Source organism: Rosa rugosa, chromosome 1 (assembly GCF_958449725.1).
Source record: "Rosa rugosa chromosome 1, drRosRugo1.1, whole genome shotgun sequence".
NCBI classification, from domain to species: domain Eukaryota; kingdom Viridiplantae; phylum Streptophyta; class Magnoliopsida; order Rosales; family Rosaceae; genus Rosa; species Rosa rugosa.
The window spans coordinates 14154862-14174308 of NC_084820.1; the positions used below are offsets into that span (position 1 = coordinate 14154862).

Here is a 19447-nt window from a genome sequence, read left to right on the forward strand (position 1 = left end):
GCGTCCGAAATCAGAGGAGAAACCCAATAATTGCTCCCCACGCTGCCCCGACATTGATGATTCTGTCGGTTCAGTCTTGACCCAAAACCCAGACCCACCCACCCAACTCACCACCTACCCGACTGAACCCACCTCCATCAATCGCTCTCGGTCCCCCTTCACGAGTTTTACCCTATTACATGTCAATCTATTACTATTACCCGCTTAACTTATTCGAAATGAGGACATGGCTTTCCCTTTAGGCACTCCAAAAACAACCTCATGCACTCCCCCCCCTCTTTAGCTTGTCTTGTGTGTGACTCTGTGGGAGTGAAGAGGAGTGAGTTTTTGGAGTTCCGAGGGTTTATGTATATTTTACTACTTGGGTCCCTTAGTTTTTAAAATTAACACATTGCTAAATTCTGTGGTTTGATATATCAGAATATATTAGTCTAAGCTCAATTATAGCGAAATCGAAATTGTGACCGAAATTATTGAATTTGTATGGTTTGTTGTTGTAATCAAATGAGCATGTTGTGCCGGTGAGTAGGTTTTATTGATGTAACATTCAGTCTACTAATGACATTGTTGTCTTGCCGTCACTTAACGAAAAGATAGAAGTACAAATTTATAAAATTATTTAGTTGAGAAGTAAAACAAAATGCCATAAATTAATTATTAATCTAACATAGGGTAGTAGTACAATATTTTAGGGCAGCAACACTTTTCAAATACCAATAGATTTCTTGTTTTTATGAAGAATGTACTATTAAATTTCTTTTTTCTTTCTTTTTTTGTCCAAAAAAAAGAAAAGAAAAGAAAAACCTTTTTTCTTTTGAAAAACATTAGCGCTAATGGATGGTTCAGCTAGGTGGTGAAGTTTGAATTGAACATTGACCAAAAGAGAAAAGTTTGGAATGAACTATATCGGGAAAGACAAGTAGCCCCCATCTTCTTCTTCTTCTTCTCTACATTTTTATTCTTACTCTACTGTAGCCTACAATGGTCGATTAAAATTGCGAACAACAAACAAGAACCTAGTTAATTTGAAGCCACATGTACAATTACATAAGACTATAAGAGCATTCAAAGCGAATTTTTTTTTTTTGGACGAAGCATTCAAGGCGATTAAATTTAATGAAGCTGTTTTTTCCTTTTTCTTTCTGTTTCTGGATTTTAAGTTTTAACCTATCTTCAAGTACGTAGCTGGGGTACAGAACACTGTAGCTTAGTGTCCAGTAGCTAGCTGAGCTACTTATACTACGTACGATATTATATTTATGTTGGGGGATCTATCATTGGAATATATGATAATATCCACCTTGTTTATATAAATAAATAAAATAAACCTCATGCACAGTGCTAGGCATGCATGCAAAAGGTGAAAACTGACCGAGAATCATCAGACCAGGCGCTGCCTTTTTCTCTCTCTACAAATAATACCATAGAAAATTTGCTTGGCTTAATTTGTAGTCTCCCAAGAGAAAAATGGAAAATCAGAGGTTTGGAAATTCTATTATCCATGTGTCTGAAAATTAAAGAAGGGCTTCGTAGCCGTAGTCGTAGCCGACCCGCACAATAAAAGAGAGCCTCTTCTGGAGCCGACTGAAAATGTCGTGCTTAACAGAACACTACTGTAAAAGCTGCCCCTCAATCTGCTTCACTTCATATATGCCTCAGAAACCCAACCCTGTTCCACTATTCCAAGCACCACACTTTCTCTCTCTAGTCTCTTCCCCTCTCTCTCTCTCTCCCACACCATAAAAGCCCCTCACACTCCCTCCCTCGCAGTCCCACAACACCAACCCTACCCCTTCAGCCTTTCTCTTATTTCTCTGTTGATCATCTTCTTCTCCAGTCATTTCATCAGACTCAACCGACCTAGCTTAGCTTAACTTACCCAGATGCCGTCAGACTCGGGCGACCCGAACAACCGGAGACCCACAAAGGCGCAGAGTCTGGGAGCTCCGCCGCCGGAGCAGGAGCACCTCCCTTGTCCCCGCTGCGAGTCCACCAACACCAAGTTCTGCTACTACAACAACTACAACTTCTCTCAGCCTCGTCACTTCTGCAAGTCCTGCCGCCGCTACTGGACCCACGGTGGGACACTCCGTGACATCCCCGTCGGCGGCGGCAGCCGCAAGAACGCCAAGCGCTCCCGCACCTCCTCCACCGGTTCCATGGTCTCTTCTGCATCTGATCACGCCTTGCCGGCCACCCCGGTTTTTGTGCCGGTATCGGCTGGACAAGGCGGGGCCGGGCAGTTCGGCGGTTGCGGTGGCGGTGTGAAGGGGAATGTGAGTAATGGAGGGAGCTTTACTTCTCTGCTCAACACTCAGCCCGGGTTTTTGGCGCTGGGAGGATTTGGGCTTGGGCTTGCGACTGGGTTTGAGGAGATGGGCTTTGGGTTCGGGAGAGCGATGTGGCCTTTTCCCGGCGTGGGGTCGGATGGTGGTGCTGGAATCGGGGCGAACGGCGTGTCGCATGGGATGATGAACGCGTGGCAGTTCGAGAATGGCGAGACTGGTGGGCTTGTTAACGTTGGTCTCGGTGGTGGTGGAGAGTTCTGTTCTTGGCCAGAGCTGGCAATTTCTACTCCTGGTAATGGTCTCAAGTGAAGAAGCTTTGCTTTGCCTTGTAAAATTTAGCTACTCTTTTTGGGTTTCTTATGGAAATTATGTGCTTGAATGCTCCTACGGTTTAAAGAAAATAGTGTCGAGTCTTGGGACTAATTTTACTCGGTGTAATTTTAATCCACGAGTACTTTAGTAGTTGTAGCAGCTTAATGTTTTCATGTTTGTGTTGCTATTTGCTCATTGCACTTCAGATAAAATCTTGGTTCACCTCAAATCTTAATAGGATTTGAGGTTTTACCAAGCTGACTTTAATTAGGTAAGTAATAACTAGCTCATTACAATCCTGTTACAGAAGCTCAACTCAACCATCTCAACTGGAATTACAAAGTACTACAACAACACCCAGTAGAGCTATATGCTCGAGTAAAGCATATAGCTATAAGTTATTACATACTAGTATACTAGAACAATAGTTGCCCTGGCAATGCTCCGTACATCTGATGCTGTTTACCAATCTCGACCAAAAACAGAACGTCCGAATAGGAGGAAGTCACCATAATCTGGGTCGCAATGGGTTTGAGCATATAACTCCCTACGATTTGCACGATCAAACTCATAGTCATCGGTGGAATCATCAGGAAGCCGTAAACTTTTAATTCGTTTACTGCATCTTCTTTTCGAAACTACCCCGAAATTGATATTGAAACACTTGCGCAGATCAAGTGACTCAAGATTTGGACAACAATCAAGGATTTTCTGCAAGCCATCTTTGGTCAGCTTATTACCGCAAAGCTGCAGGTGGTGTAGATCATGCATTGTGGACGCTATAGCAAGTGCATCATCATCGCACTCATGATACGGGCATCTGTACCCATATTTGTTCAGTTTGAGTGATTTCAAAAGAGGGCAAGAGCGCCCAATCACTTCCAAAGATTGAGCAGAGGCAAAGCTGAAAGAAATTTCAAGGTGCTCCAGCAGCGGAAGTTTCGAAGCCACTTCAATCAACCCCTCATCGGTTATGCCATAACAACAGACTAAACGGAGGCGTCTAATTCCAGTTGAACTATCAAAAGGTTTTAGAAGAAGAAGTCAGCTGCCACAAAAGGACAGAAAAACACTCGGAATGAAATTGTACATCAACGTAATGATTCACCGAAACCAACACAATTAAGAAAGTAAGAAAGTTCGATTGTGCGTGTATGTGTTTTGTGAACAAATGCTCAACCAAAAGTACCCTAAAGATTAACAATCCAATTTCAATCTTCTATTAAGGCCTATACTTTATAGACTAAGAATTCGCAACTGCAATCAAGTAACTCAATTCTCAGGTCATGGAACATTGTACATTTCCTACCGTAATTCCCAATAGAGATGAGTATTGTGCATTCGAACAAAACATGAAAAGTTTAGACTTTGAGCTCGATCATGTAAAACCTCCACAAAGCCATAAACCAAAACCAAAAGCAAACCAGAAAACTAGTATATAAGTACTGCAAATTGAACCTTCAATTCCAAAAAGCCAAACATACCCCAACTAAACACTGAAATTGACCAATTTTTACACAATGATACATAAACTAGAAGCAAATCAAGCCATTGCTAAATGTATAAGACAAATTAAGAGAAGATCGAAGAGAGATGAAGTTACCTATTAGTGATATACTTGAGGAGCTCATCGGTGCCGAAGTGTTCGACATTGATGTCGACGAGACCGCCGGAGCTCCGATCAACGCCGTGGCGGCACATCTTGTCCAAGTCGAAGTCGTAATCGCGGAGAAAACCGTCGTTTCTCATGTCGATGGTGCGCCACATCAAACGGTCCTTGCAGATTTTGCGCCACGGCATGCAGACCTTCTGAGCTCGCGTCAGGATTTCTATGGCGCCGAGGCGGGAGAGTATGGAAGCGGTGACGTCGTCCGGGAGCTCCAGCCAGTTCCGGTAGCTCCTAGTTCGGCGCCGGTAGGTTTGGTAGGAGGATTTGGCCATTGAGGAAAGGGTTTTGCTGGTTCGAATTTGGGGATTATCATAAAGGAGACGATTAGACTACCAAGTACCGAAGCAGATAATAACATTATGACATGGGATCGATTTTAACTGTAATTCAATTTTGAAGTTCCTTTTTCCTTTTCCTTTTTTTTTTTTTTTGTCTGAGAATTCAATTTTTGCAGGAATTTGGGGGGTTTTCAATTTATTCTGAAGGATTAAATTTTTTTTTTTTAACTTTGTTACTTTTTTAGACCCATATTTCCTTTGTCATTTATTTTACACTTGTACTAGTTATACACAAATCATTTTCTAGCTTGTATTCACTAGTGAAAATGAAATTTTTTTGATAAATTGACGCACAGATGTATGAGAGATTGGATATGTGAGTTTCTTAACCGATAATATATTAAACTGAAATTAAACAACCGAGAAATGAAAAAATAATCATGTTAAAAAAGTTCATAAAATAAATTTAAAAAGTTTAAAGAATTTATTTTATTTCAAAAACGAGACTGAATCGTATATAATTTTGTTATTTAATTGTGAAAAAAATTAGTAATTTGCTTAACTTTGAAAATGAATTCGGTAGTTCTTGTTACTTCGATGAAGAATACATAGGCATTCAACCATCACCTCAGTGCTGTTATTAGTCTTCTTCTATTTTTGAAAGATTTTGACATCCGTTACATAGTTGCATAACATAAGAATATGGATGTTGATAGCTTTATTAAGTTCAATTATTCTCTTGAGTATGAGCGTAATTGCTTTGATACTCCTCCCCTGTCTTTCTAATTTGATGATTTGTATTGACATATTTCTATATGTTTGCCCCAACTCTATGGGCAAATCTTCTGTTCTTGTTTGTTGCTAGGCATTGATCATTTGAGACCCTTTGAACAAAAAATTTTAAATAAAAAAAATATTAATTTTAATTTCTACGTCAATAATTAAAACGACCTGTCGCTTAATTTTCTCAAAACGCGCTGTAGTTTCCGCAGCTCCATTTCAACGCAAATAAGACCCCCACCCAAAATTTTCAGTCCCAGACTGAACAAAGTGGCGGGTCTTTCACTTCCCCCCTCTCTAGGGTTTTAAACAGAGGGTTTTTCAATTCCCGACCCCCAAAATCCACAATGTCGTTCTCCCTATTCTCATCGGCGCAACCGCAGCAAACGCCGCAGCCACAATCCTCCCTCTTCCAAACCCCAAGCCTCTTCCAAACCCAACAATCCCCAAACCCCTTTCAGCAAACCCAGCAATCCCCAAACCCCTTCCAGCAATCCCCGAGCCTTTTTCAACAAACTCAGCAGTCCCCGAGTCCTTTTCAGCAAAGCACTTCCTTGTTCTCGCAACCCCAGCAGCAGCAGCAGCAACAGTCGCCGTTTCAGCCGCAGCAGTTTCAGTCTCAGTCGCCGCTTCAATTTCAGCCGCCGCCGCCGCAGCAGCAGCAGCAGCAGAAGCAACAGTTTTTTTTGTTTACTAATGACAAGACTCCGGCGAGTTACGGCACCAAGTGGGCCGATTTACACCCCGATTCGCAGAAGATTCTGCTCCAGATTGAGTATGGTTTCTTGTAGCTTTCGAATTTAGGGTTTAGGGTATTGATTAGGGTTGGTTGAGTAGAATGTAGGTGGAGAAGAGCAAGATTTGCGAGTATTTTACTTTCTTGATTTGCCAATTGTGAATTTTAGGGTGTTCGGCATGGTTGTTTGACTAAATGTAGGTAGGCAAGATCAAGATTTTGACTAATTGCTGCATTTTGGGTGTTAATTAGGGTTTGAAAACTGGCTTCCGTCTAATTGATATTGAATTCTGTAGGATGTTGTATAATCTGTTTTCTTTAGGTTATAGATTTATTCTTGGATATAACTGGTTTACAGTACTGAGTTTACTCTTCGGCTCTTATGATTGCAAGCTGAGCTGAGTTTTGTGTTTATGGGTATTAAGTTGCTTAAATGCTGTTTGGATGTAGGGAACGCATACTGGGGTACAGGGATGAGAGCCAAAGGCTGGATCAGTCTAGTCGTCTCTACGATTCTTCAGTTTCCAATGACGGGTTCGAGCAGGATGCAAGTCGTATCATTCAGGTTGGCTTTTGGATTGGTCATCTGGATAATTGTCACTGATGTTTTTCTGTGTGTAATCTTGGTATTATGATATTGCTTTTTGTAAGAAACTGCTTTTATCATACCTGTGTTTATACTATACACTGTGTTGGACTCTTGTGTCTGGGGGCTTGGCCAAGTGCATGGCTACACGTCCTCTGAATTTAGCATGTTATAAAATATACTAAAATCGTTAGCGAGAATGTAAAAAATGCTTCATGGAGTCAGTTTCCTAGTGCTTGATTGGTCGACTGGTTGTTGAATAACGTATCACATTGTATCCTTAGTTTTCACGTGAACGCGGGAAAAGAGCTCTTTACTTAAGTTTCAACTAGTGAAATCTTCGACTTGAATCTTCATACCTCTGGGCTCTGACCTATTTAGAAGTAGATTCTATTCCTCTATATTATGTACGGGAGTTTGGCTTTTGTAAAATTGTGTTACTAGACAATTCGGTAGCCTTGAAATTTTCTCCTTTTTTTTTTATTTGATGCAGTCTTTAAATTGATCAGATTGAGAGGAAACTTAACAATGTGATCATGAGAATAAAAGAAAAATATCTGGTGCTTGTCTGTGCTACATGTTTTTGCTAATTGTGAATGTACAATTCAGTTACAAATTTTTTGTGTTATCCATGCAGGAGCTTGGGGGAATTGGTACTGACATGGACCGACAGAAAGCTCTGCTGCAGGAGCTGATGGCTACCGTGAAAGAGATGTTACGGAACAGCGAGGTTGCTGTTCGTTCTTTCATGATGCTACGTCCAAGGTTTCTTCGTCCAAATGCAGGAGGTACTTCAAATGGCACAGCAGCGTCACAGGCTCCTGGAGCAACAGTAACACCAGGCTCAACTAGTCAACCAACAACTACTTCTATAGTTCCAGTTTTTGACTTCTACAATGGAGTTCCAAGGAAACCATCCCCCTTCTTACAGCACACAATTGCAAGATTTGAGAAGTATCTTGGTGAGTGCCGCCAATGGATTGAAGAAATAGAGCAGCTCCTTTTAAATTCAGAGAGGAACTCTTCCAATGATGGATCCTCATTGTTGCAATCTCTCCCAAAAGTCATGTCAAATGTGCATGACTTTTTTGTTCATGTGGCTGCTAAGGTAAATGAAAGAAAATCTTTTGTGTTTAGTTAACGCTCATCATACAGCTATGCAGTAGATTATATTTCCTTGGCTTTTATCAACCAAAATGTGTATTTTTGTTGCCCTATGTGTGACAAAGATGCTGCTATAATTACATAGTGTTTTTAACTTGCTGTAAACAATTAGTTTTCATACCTCTTGCTTATCTTTAGAGAAAGCCGATTTGCATGACCTAAATGAAAATAATTTTTATTTTATTTTATTTTTATATAGATTTTATTTTTTTCTGTTTTTCTTCCTATTCATAATGCAGTGTAAAGTTGGGAACAATATTAATTTTGTGGAGTTATTTTGACTTGTATGAGTATCATTTGGTCATTTCATGATAAAATAAACTAAAAGCTAATGGCTTCTATGATGTTTGTGGCTTTATTTTAATGTGTGTATGATTTTCCCTCCCATCTCTCCCCTCAACTAAATGCATATCTGAAGACGAATGGAGCAGTGTGCTGTTTTATGACCTGCATGATAGCTAATCTTTGTTATGATACATTTCTTAGGTGGAGAGTATTCATCAGTACATTGTATCCATGAAAGCCGCTTATCTTGCTAACCAGCGTCGCCTAGGGGATGGGAATGACCCATTTCTTGAGGCTGATAGGCGGGAAACAGCAAGGCAAGAAGCTGCTGCTAAGAGAGTGCATCCAACTTTGCATTTACCTGCAATTTCACAACCATCAACACAAGTGGCTGGATTGTTGGCTAGCTCAGGAAGTCAGGCGGCATCAACAGCATCAACAGCTCCACAGACATCTGCAGCTACTACAACAGCTTCATCTGGGAGTGCATTCTCACTTTTCAGTACACCTTCCGCTCCATCTTCTTCTTCCATGGCTTCATCTTTGTTTGCAACACCAACCACTCCTGCTCCAGTATCTTCTCTTTTTGGACCATCATCTGCTACGCCCCAGACATCAACTGCTTCTCAGCTAGGCAATACTGCTCAGGCCTTGGGTTCTACTACTCCTGTGGGAGGTTCATTATTTTCTACTCCATTTGCTTCCGGTACGGTCTCATTCTTGTTAATGTTACATCAATAAAGTTTTATCTTTATAGCTTTTCATATATGAGACCGGACGTATGTTTAAGGCCTTCAAGGGTACTGAATGTGTCACATGGGGAATGCTAGAAGTCATGCAAAAGTCTTCTGCTATAAATATCTACCATTTACATTGTCCCCAAGATTGTAAATTGTAATGTTACTGTATTAGGACATTACTGGGGCAGGTCAAAGCTTACAAAACAGAGTGGTTTGGATAAGTGATTTAGAATGGCATTTAGTTGAAGCAGTTTCCTTTGTTGTTATTGTTGATTTATTACCGACCATTATATGGTTCTTAGCAATTTACACTGGCAATATGTAGTGGTGTCCCCGATAGAATTTATATGGCTTACTTTACTAAATGAACCATTAATGACCATTAATTTCATGCTAGATAATGGCTGGTTTTTTCTAGTTGTTTCTGTTAACATGCCATAGACAGTGGGTGATCTTTGAAAATCATTTACAAAGTCATACACCAACTTTGATATAATTCACGAAGCACAGTTATATTTAGTGTTATAAGATTTAAAATTTTAGATCTTTATGTTTAGCAACTAGTTTCCAGAGGATGATCTTAATTCTGCTAGTAATATCTTTTGGCATATTGAATCTTTTCAGATAGCCTTATTAACTATCTTCTTCACCACATTTTCCAGGTCCTGCAACATCATTTGGGTCTAGCTTTGGGGCTGCAACGGTGAGTGAATTTTCTTTCAGCTCTGTGACTTAATTCAGTTAATTGCTATTTCCAATGGCTTAAAATTTGCTTTAGAAACAAATGTGGGCTTCTATTTGTTAACCAGCTCTAAAGGCTCTAATTTTATAATTTACATGCTGTGCGGTACATGTACTGAATTATCTTCTCTATGCACTTTATGCTATTGCAGAAATCAACAAAGCCAAAAGCTCGGCCTGGCCGACGTTAGTTGCAGTGGGTTTCACTGTTTCAGGCCACTAAATCTGGAAGACTGCTGTCATTTTCAGAAAGTATCTGTGTTTTCAAGTGTCGAGGAGCGTTGTCTTTGCTCTTTAGCTTCTTTTGCTGAATTGATCTTCAGAGTTTTCCACCGAATCTTGTACTGCCTCTTCAGCGCATAGTGTATTGTAATGTTGCGATGAGATGTCGAAACATCCATGTCACTGTAACATTAGTATAGGATTTAGGTCAGATTATTTGAATGTGTTCACTAGAAAAAGTGTAGTCCATTTGTCGAAACATCTGGAGCGTCAAATAAAGATGTCAAAAGTTTTCCAATGGGAGGTTTAGCTTTGATAGCTGGTCCGAGAACTTGATTGTTCAGTTGTGCTAAACTGCTAATCATGTACTGATACTTACAAGTAACATCGAACTCATAAAAAATGTGTTATATATGTTCAGCTGATATGACCTTCATGAGCCACTATTGCTAGTAGAGTGATTGATATGCACAAATTGACAGTAAACTGACTAAAATGAAAATTTTGTATAGGATGAAATTGCACACTTCTGCCATATTTTAAAATGACAAAATATTAAATTGCTTTTGTTATAAACTAAGAATAAGAGAGAGAATGGAGAGACTAAATATATGAGGAGTAGAAGTGCGTTATTCACTCTCATATATTTAACGGCGTTACCCAACGTTAGAGTAGTTAATAGGCCGATGCTGAAGTGAAAGTGTAAGACTTCAGACCGTTAGATTTTGAACCGACGGCGGAAATTAAAAGTCAAGGATAAACAAGGGTGGGAAGAGCCAATTGAAGCTTCCTAAAGATCTTGACGAGTTCAGGCCTCCCTATGTTGAAGCTCTAGTTCAAGGGAGTGAAACTGCTCTACAACCAAGTACAGAGAAAATGTCAGCATCCAACACACAGAAGCACTTTGTTCTAGTCCATGGTGCAGGCCATGGAGCTTGGTGTTGGTACAAAATCAAGCCAAGGCTGGAGTCTGCCGGTCACAAGGTCACGGCCCTCAATAATGCCGCTTCAGGCATCGACACCAAGTCCCTAGAAGATGTTCATTCACTGGGAGAGTACTCTGAGCCTTTGCTTCAGTTTATCGGATCACTTGGTCCACAAGAAAAGGTTATCCTTGTAGGTCACAGCCTTGGGGGCATGAACTTGTCTGTTGCCATGGAGAAGTTCCCTGAGAAAATTTCAGCTGCTGTTTTCCTGGCTGCTTTTTTGCCAGATACCACACACCACCCAGGGTATGTTGTGGATCAGGTATGTTGTTCTTTCAAGAATCACTTGGCTTTATTCAAGATTTCCGGAATATCAGATATATGACATGTTATGAATGATGATTGAACATTCATAATCTCATTATGATGTGAAATCATCAGATCGATACTGAAGTATAATCCGGTCCATCACAATGTTGCGGCTAATACAATTAAGCATAGTTAGAAATATACGAGACTGGATATTGTACAGGAAATCCGGCATCATGCCTTTGATTATAACTGCATTTCAATTCAGATTATTCCTTGAAGAAATCATGCCATTTTCAGCTTCTTAGCTGTCTTTGTCCAATTGTTAGTCAAGTCCATATTGTTAGCGATGTACTAGTCAAGCTCTTATCCTATTGCTCATCCAGTTCCTGTATAGCTACGTAGTTGACAGGTTAGTCTAGAATTGTCCATGTTGTTATTCAAGTACTTTGTCCCCAATGTTTAGTATGAACTTGTCCCTGTTGCTAGTCAAGTTCTTGTCCCCATTGCTAGTCAAATTCTTGTCCTATAGCTAAATAGTTGGGAGGTTACCAACTTGGTTTTGGCTTTTGGGAGTCAAATCATTTGAATGCAAATAATAATTGTGGAATCTAGATGCTATTTACTTTACTAAATTACAGTGCTCTTAATTTGATAACTATATGGTTGTTCTATATTCCGTGGACAGTTCATGCAAAAATTACCATTAGACAGATGGTTGGACACCCAGTTTGGACAGTTTGGAGAAGAACCCTTTGCTTCATTTCATTTTGGTCCCAAGTTCTTGGCAACAAGTCTCTATCAACTCAGCCCCATTGAGGTATATTTCTCTCTAAAACACACACTAATAGCATAAGTTTCTTCTCAGACTACGATTCTTGATAATCGAATAGGTTGGTTCTTACTTATGGTATGTCTTATTCAAGTTTTCTGAACTGATGCAATTACATTTTGCATGTTCAAAGGATATCGAACTCGCCAAGAGTCTAGTAAGGAAGAGTTCCTTCTTTCGTGAACAAGTGTGTAAGATGAAGAACTTCTCAAATGAGGGTTATGGATCGGTTACAAGAGTTTATGCAATTTGTGAGAAGGACATGGTAATAACCAAGGAATTTCAGCATTGGATGATTCAAAATAGTGGGGTTAAAGATGTGGTGGAGATCAAAGGAGCTGATCATATGCCAATGTTTTCAAAGCCACAAGAACTCTCCAATTCTCTTCTAGAGATAGCACAGAAGTACACTTAAAATGTCAGTGAGCTACAATTATGCTAATTGCTAGGGCAATAAATTGCTCACTGCTGGTGTAACAATAAATTGCAGCCTAGAAACTTCTAGTTTGCTCTTTCTTTTGTTAATATGAACAATGTGAGTGCTTGTATTTGTATAAACATCTATTGCGATTTAATTTCAATTTCGAAGTTTTCAATTTATGTCAAAATCACTTTTCCATCTAGTTGTGTTGAACCCCCTTGAGCAACATACAAATATCAATTATTGTCTTAGGATGAAGGCCCTCGTCTGTTAGGTAAAATAATGCTGCAATCAAAATTGTTTGTTTCTAGGCACAGAAGCATGTAAGAGTTCAATTCTAAAATTAGAAAAGAAAAAACTTCGCTAACCAGCCCTGGTCAGCAAGGGCTGCCCATAGCCAATTAAAACCCTACACATAAGATACCTTTTTGCCTCTCTTTATCTCTTCCTTTGCTTCACCTCCCAAATCTACCGCAGATTTACTCCTTTTACACTTATTACTAGGGAAACATAGTGGGCCCATATTTTGAATTTGTTTGTTATAATATGATTGCAGTCTATTCATCCTCAATGCTCAAAGGTAAGCAGTTAAGTTTTACTATTCATAATTTCGATCGTTGACAGACTTGAATTAAATGCTATTTGCAAAAGCACTAGCAGAGAATTGAAAACAGAAAGAGAAAAGTTGAAAAAATTGAAAGACTATAGAGAAAGTCTTAACAGAGAAACTCCCAACTACTGGGATATTATTTATAGACTCCAAACCAGGATCTATAAATTAGAAGAAGATATTGATAATCTTTTATATGTACTTGAAGAGGAACAAAGACCTCTTGACTACCTGAGCATTGGTTAGATCCGCAAATCACTGGTATCAGAGCTTGTAAAATAGCTCAGCAGGGGAATCCCCGATGGGGACAATGTCTGATTTAATAATAGAGAGACTGAATTCTCTATTAAAATCTTCTGATGAAAAATATCAGATCCTGCAGCAAGAAATATCTAGATATCAAGAACATCTAGAGAAAATTCCTGTTATAATCCACCAGTTAGAAAAACTGGAAAACAAACTGGATTATATCAAAGGGCTTCCAAAAACGGAAGAAGAAAAGCTAACAAGTGTTAGTAAAAAAATCAATGAACAGCAAAAAACGCTGGATTCTATGAAAAATATACTGAAGGACAAGAAAGTGCCTACAGTAAAAAAGAAAGCTAATGGATTCAAACCATTAGAAAGGCCAGAGAATCCTGTTCCAAACTTGATTTTTCTGGATCCCTCAACTAGTTCTACTAGCATTCGGTATGAAAACCCGAAAGAAACTCGAGATGTCAATATGATGAGTATTTTCGGGAAAAAGAAAGGAGTACAACTCCTAAATTCTGAAGAATTTGAATACAATGAAATCGAGCATGAGGTAAAAAACGCCTCAATTCCAAAGCTAGATTTCAAGCAAATATACAAAAGGGGAACATTTGACCTGATGGACAGCCATCATTTCAAATTGCTGGAATTTACAACCCCCTCTACAACAGGAGAAACAGATCTACTACTGATCACTCCTGCTGAAGTTGCCCGAGCAAAAGCAAAAAATTATCAATTTATGCATATTGGAGCAGTCCAAGTAGGCATAAAACTTTTAGCTCGAGAAGGTATAAACTGTTCAGTTCTATGTGTCTTACAAGACAACAGACTGGAAGATTTTCAAGCTAGTCTTTTGGGAACCCTTGAAGCATCTCTGTGCAACCAAGTAGCATATTTCAACTGCTTCCCCAACTTCTCTACCAGCTTGAAAGATGCAGCTCACTGTCTCCGACTGAGAGTCAAGACAGATGGCATATCTATGAAAAATGATATGCAAGAATTGGCAATAGTATACAGGATATACTATAAACTAATGAGTACTACAGTAGAGCCAAAGACAAGGATATCAAACATCCCTGGTCTTACTACTGGATTCCTCACCAGCCAGAAGAACCATTCACAGCAGATCCACAAGGTTACTTGGAATGAAGTAACGTTTCCTATTGAATGGAAATTATCTGGTCCGAAGCTACCAGCAGAAAGTGCAAAAGCTAAAATTTATGAAAGCAGAAAGACTGGAGAAATCAGTCTAAATTTTGACAATCACAGAAAAAGTGATGTCTGTCCTGAGAATATCAGGATAAACAAAAATCTTCTCAGAAGAAGCTACAACACTAGAGAAGCTAGTACTAGTGGCACAAAATCCACTATTGAAGAGCCAATTACTGAAGAAGACCTTGAAGCTGATCTAAACAGACCAGTCAATATGCTTAGAGCACAAAAGCTTTATGATCTTTATGAAGAAGCTGAGAATTGCGAAAATCCTGAACGATTAGAAAAACTAATCGAAGAAATGAAAAATTTCAATCCAGGAAAGGAAAGAAAACTCCTTCCCTACCAAGATGTTGAAATGGAAGAAGGAGAAAGCTCCAAAACTTCCATCACCAGAGAAAAAGGAAAGGTGAAACTCCCTATACAAAAGGCCCCTACGGGCAGAGATGGAGAAAGAAATTCGCAAAGATTTGTCCCAGAAGACAAAATACCCAGAGTACCAATTACCAATTTTGGTATCTGGTTAGATCTGGATAAAACTCTAGACAAGAGAAAAACTCTTGACCAATGGGTAGACAGCCTGATGATGGCATCTGCTCTCACCTTTGGAAAATTCGAAGCTCCTGATCTTCAGATGTACTTTGAAACTACTCTCACAGGAGTAGCCAAGAAATATTATTTCTCTTTCAAAGAAACGGCCAGAGGAAAAGAATGGCTTGAAGATATCAAAGCTTCAAAATCTCCGTATGATTTTGCAGTACCCCTGTACGATCAGTTCTGTGGAGATTCTGCAAATATGAGTGAAAAGGCCAGAGAAACGGCCAAATCAAATATCTATGCTCTCAAAATTTGTGACATGAGATATTTTGAAGAATACTTGAATGAATTTCAAGAATATTACTGTACAATTGGTGAACTAGAAAGCACTGATCTAGTCAACCTGTTGCACAGGAAACTCCCTGAACCATGGAGAACAGCTGTGCGAGAAAGCATAGCAGAAAAACCAATTGAAAGATTTTCAGTTGGAGGAATTGCCGACAGAATCCGGCAATTACTGAAAGAACAATGCAAAGCCAATCTTAGAGCTAAGATGGCCAAGAAACAACTCAAAGGAGTTGAAAATTTCTGTTACGGAATACTGGATATGCCAACCAACTGGGGATGTCATGAATCCAAGTTCTACAGAAAGAAGAAAGGAAAATATTACTCTAAAAAATTCAGAAAGAGTAATCAAAGAAAAGATTGGAAATTCAAGAAAAGTTCCAATTACAAGAAACAACAGGATGAAGATCCAAAAAAGAAGTTCTTCAAGAAAAAGAAGAATACTCATCAACAGAAACAACCAAGCAAGAAAGCTTGCAGATGTTGGTTATGTAAAGCTGAAGGGCACTATGCCAATGAATGCCCAGAAAAGGGTAAAAGATCTACTAAAGCTCTCTTTGAAGAATATGAGAATATTGTAGAAACTGCCAACATGAAGGGCTACGAAATAGCCTATTCTGATGATGAAGAAGACGACAGGTCAGTTTATTCTGCCTGGTCTGAAGAAGAAGATTCATCTGAGTCTGAAACAGATTCTGAAGTAGAGTACTTCGAATCCAGACAAATGAATATTTTGAGAATCAAAAACTGGGAAGAAAGCAAGACAGAATCCTTAATGTCTTCTTATCAGGTGAACCCTGGTACATTCGTTTGTGACTACTGTTTATGTCATGAAAAGAATGGTCTCCCTATGTTTTGTGAAGAGTTGAAAAAGACTTATCACAAAGAATGCTTCATAGCTGAAGCAAGAAGAAAAACCAAGAATGGCCTTGTCAGCCAATTGGTTGATCAAGAATATGAAGAATATTTCTCTGAGAAAAAAGAGAAAGAAGTAGAAACTTTGTTCCAAGAAATTATAAAACCATCTTCCTCAAAAATAAAGGAAGAAATCATCGAAGAAGAAAAAACCGATGAAAATTTAAATTATGAACTGGTTGAACCACCAGAAATTGTTCCAGAAGAATGTAAACCGTTCATTCCAAAGGGACAAGCTCAAGAAAATGAGCTTCAACAATCAAAAGTCGTCTCTACGAGTAGATACAGCAACTACATAGAGATTGGACTAAAATTCCCTGATCATAAAAAATATCATCTACATGCCTTTGTAGATAATGGATCAGGATTTACAGTTGCAAAGAGATTTGCAATTCCAGAAAAACTCTGGAAAGAAGAAAAGAAAACAGCTACTGGTGTTACTTTTGATGGAAGCCATCTCACCATGAATAAAGTAGCAAAAAATGTTCATATCACCATTGGTGGAGGAACATTTATCATCCATAACGTCTGGCAATCTGAAGGCCAATGCGCAGATTTCTTGTTGGGTAATGATTTCATTCTACAACAGAGATTTATTCAGGATGAAGAAGCAATCGGCTTCAGAAAAGGAGAACGGGTGTTCTGGGCTGACAGGCTTACTCAGGCCAAAAGTATTGTAGGTCCACACTTTACTACCCAATATCAGAGATCGCAACAGAATAGTGGTGATCTTACCCCCTACAAACCCAAATTTGAACCCATACTCCAAATCGAACAACAAGAAGAATTACTTGTTGAAGACTCTTCTGAAGACGAAGAAGAAGCAGAAACTAGTGAAGAAGAAGAAGCTAGTTTCATCCATGAGCATAACCTCAAGCACTTTCAGAATAAGCTTGAGTCTCAGAAAATTCCCACTCTTGAGAAAATCAAGAAACTACTCGAGCAGAACATCGATGTAGATCCTCAGAAGTTTTGGAAAAAAGACCCAGTGGTCTGTGAATTAAGATTGCATGACATGAATGCTATCTGTCATGTCAAAACCATTCCTCAATACAAAGAGGAAGACCAAAAAGAATTCAGAAAAGATATTGAAGATCTCCTGAACAAGAGATTGATTCAACCTTCCACTAGCCTTCATCATGCTCCAGCATTCTACGTGAGAAATCATGCAGAAACCCTTCGAGGAAAAGCTAGAATGGTTATTGACTATCGAGATGTCAATAAGAAGACTGTCAAAGACGGCTATCAAATTGCTCAAGTAAGAGTATTGATCAACCAGCTCAGAGGAGCTAAAGTCTTTTCAAAATTTGATGCAAAGTCAGGATTTTGGCAAGTCAAAATGCATCCTGAGAGTGTACCTCTCACTGCATTTGGAACACCACAAGGACATTACGAATGGTTAGTAATGCCTTTTGGTCTCAAGCAAGCTCCCTCAATATTCCAGAGAAAAATGGATAATATCTTCAAGCACGTTGCGGAGTTTTGCGTCGTCTACATAGATGACATTCTGGTCTTCTCCAAAAACAGAGAAGAACACATGAAACACCTCCATGAGGTTGTAAAGCTGATAGTTCAGCATGGAATTATCCTAGGTGAAAAGAAAATCTTCTTTATCCTTGATGAAGTTGATTTCCTAGGTATAAATATCAAAAATGGAGTGATAAAACTCCAACCTCATATCCTTGAGAAAATCTGGAAATTCCCAGATAGAATTCCTGATGCTAAGAGTTTAGAGAGATTCCTTGGTGTCATAAATTATGGGAGAGATTTCATCCCCAAGATCTCAGGGTTAACAGCAATGTTATTGCCTAAAACGAGTTCCAAAAGAAAATGGAACTTCACAGAAGATGATGAAAAAACTGTGAAGCAGATAAAAAATCTCTGCAAAAACCTCCCTCATCTTCAACAACCTGAAGAGAATGATGAAATTATCCTCCAAACAGATGCGAGTGATAATTACTGGTCCGGTGTTGTTCTGGCAAAAACGCCTGGAACTAATATTGAAAAAATCTGTAAATTTTGTAGTGGCAAGTTCAGCCCTGCAGAACTGAATTATCCCACAGGGGAAAAAGAAATTTTGGCTGTAAAGAAAACGATTTTAAATTCTCCAGCTTTTCTTGGAAAACCCTTTACTGTTCGCACCGATTGTGCCAGAGTAAAGAATTTCAAAAATTTCAAACTTGACAAAGCTGCTGATAGAGGAAGATTAGCTAACTGGCAATTATTTCTTAACCAATACGATTATGTTGTTGAATTAATTGCAGGAAACAAGAATTATCTTCCAGACGCCTTGACAAGAGAATTAGCCATGTTCAATAGAAGAGATGATGACGAAGGTCGCAATCCCAGAAGCAGAAGACTTGGGAAAGAACATGAGGATATCGAGGATCCCAAAGAAGAAATCCTCAAAAAATTCCTGCTAGGTCCAAAAAGACCAGCCATAACTGATCAATCCCAGGGTAAAGGATTGGCTAGCCCGTCTCAAACGGCAGACGGTAAAGGCTCATCAAGACCGTTGACGGCTGTTGCTTTGCCAAAAAGCAAACCTACTCCAACTGGAGTAATTAATGTTTTTAATTATGAACTTCGAACTTTCGATACTCCTGTGTTCAGAACTGGCAGGAGATTAGCTTACCACCAGAAGGCAATTCTGGATAATCTTTTATTTGCCTTTCAGGAAAGAAGCAGTGGTCTAATGTTTCCAGCTCTGTTTGCATTAGCTGAAGAACTATACGAAAATGCTAGACCACAATTCGAAGAGCTACAGCAGAGTGCTGTCAAGAAAGAAAAAATTAACTTCCTTGAAAGTCCAGAAAGTGCTAGGGTCCCTATCATGGCACTCACTGAAGCAGACTGGCATAAATTTCACAATCTAATAGGAAGGCACAATTCAGAAGACCTAGTTCCTCCAACACTCTTCATCATCGCGGGACCATATGTTGGAAGATACCTGGTAAATGTTCAGAGTGAACATCCACAAGAACACAAGCTTTGGCTTGTTGAAAATGGTTTTGTCCATAATCTATGGACCAAAACTAATGATGATCTAAAAGGATTGCCACCCATCATCGTCAATACAGTCAAGAATGTTAGAAAAACAGACTGTGAGCTTCGTCTGAAGTTTAGATCCACCCCTCCAGAATGGATCCGGCAAGCAAATGGCGAAGTTGAATATATTGCTCCATATCACTATGTGAGAATTATTCCAAGACAATATCTGCAACCTGCCTGTGTTGGGTATAATGGCCAACCAAACTCTAGCATCCCATGGATGAAGGCCATGACCT

The 19447-nt window shown here is 39.2% G+C and overlaps 4 protein-coding genes across 4 annotated transcripts; 3 read left to right on the top strand and 1 right to left on the bottom strand.

The window, feature by feature from the left end:
* Positions 1 to 1473: 1473 nt before the first annotated feature.
* LOC133719861 (dof zinc finger protein DOF3.4) lies at positions 1474 to 2773 on the top strand. Its single transcript, XM_062146054.1, has one exon. It carries the CDS (start codon positions 1884 to 1886, stop codon positions 2595 to 2597), a length of 714 nt encoding a protein of 237 aa, XP_062002038.1. The 5' UTR covers positions 1474 to 1883; the 3' UTR covers positions 2598 to 2773.
* Positions 2774 to 2906: 133 nt separating this feature from the next.
* On the bottom strand, positions 2907 to 4627 carry LOC133719845 (F-box protein SKIP19-like). Its single transcript, XM_062146035.1, has 2 exons — positions 4204 to 4627; positions 2907 to 3618 (listed from the first exon to the last, which is right to left on the bottom strand). The coding sequence occupies exons 1-2, from the start codon at positions 4539 to 4541 to the stop codon at positions 3063 to 3065; spliced, it is 894 nt and encodes a 297-aa protein (XP_062002019.1). The 5' UTR covers positions 4542 to 4627; the 3' UTR covers positions 2907 to 3062.
* A 952-nt stretch (positions 4628 to 5579) lies between these two features.
* LOC133719835 (nuclear pore complex protein NUP58) lies at positions 5580 to 10226 on the top strand. Its single transcript, XM_062146023.1, has 6 exons — positions 5580 to 6102; positions 6514 to 6628; positions 7287 to 7757; positions 8300 to 8804; positions 9501 to 9541; positions 9732 to 10226. The coding sequence occupies exons 1-6, from the start codon at positions 5675 to 5677 to the stop codon at positions 9768 to 9770; spliced, it is 1599 nt and encodes a 532-aa protein (XP_062002007.1). The 5' UTR covers positions 5580 to 5674; the 3' UTR covers positions 9771 to 10226.
* Positions 10227 to 10574: 348 nt separating this feature from the next.
* On the top strand, positions 10575 to 12468 carry LOC133719852 (salicylic acid-binding protein 2-like). The gene is made up of 3 exons (XM_062146043.1): positions 10575 to 11049; positions 11725 to 11856; positions 12002 to 12468. Exons 1-3 carry the CDS (start codon positions 10678 to 10680, stop codon positions 12281 to 12283), a joined length of 786 nt encoding a protein of 261 aa, XP_062002027.1. The 5' UTR covers positions 10575 to 10677; the 3' UTR covers positions 12284 to 12468.
* Positions 12469 to 19447: the final 6979 nt, after the last annotated feature.

Bases quoted from the DNA above. Each gene is read 5' to 3' on its own strand.
- LOC133719852 (XM_062146043.1), top strand. From the start codon at position 10,678: ATGTCAGCATCCAACACACAGAAGCACTTTGTTCTAGTCCATGGTGCA. The intron at 11,050-11,724 runs GTATGTTGTTCT...TTCCGTGGACAG, and splicing joins CAGGGTATGTTGTGGATCAG to TTCATGCAAAAATTACCATT. The intron at 11,857-12,001 runs GTATATTTCTCT...GCATGTTCAAAG, and splicing joins ATCAACTCAGCCCCATTGAG to GATATCGAACTCGCCAAGAG.
- LOC133719861 (XM_062146054.1), top strand. From the start codon at position 1,884: ATGCCGTCAGACTCGGGCGACCCGAACAACCGGAGACCCACAAAGGCG.
- LOC133719845 (XM_062146035.1), bottom strand. From the start codon at position 4,541: ATGGCCAAATCCTCCTACCAAACCTACCGGCGCCGAACTAGGAGCTAC. The intron at 3,619-4,203 runs GTAACTTCATCT...ACCTTTTGATAG, and splicing joins CTCAAGTATATCACTAATAG to TTCAACTGGAATTAGACGCC.
- LOC133719835 (XM_062146023.1), top strand. From the start codon at position 5,675: ATGTCGTTCTCCCTATTCTCATCGGCGCAACCGCAGCAAACGCCGCAG. The intron at 6,103-6,513 runs GTATGGTTTCTT...GTTTGGATGTAG, and splicing joins AAGATTCTGCTCCAGATTGA to GGAACGCATACTGGGGTACA. The intron at 9,542-9,731 runs GTGAGTGAATTT...ATGCTATTGCAG, and splicing joins CTAGCTTTGGGGCTGCAACG to AAATCAACAAAGCCAAAAGC.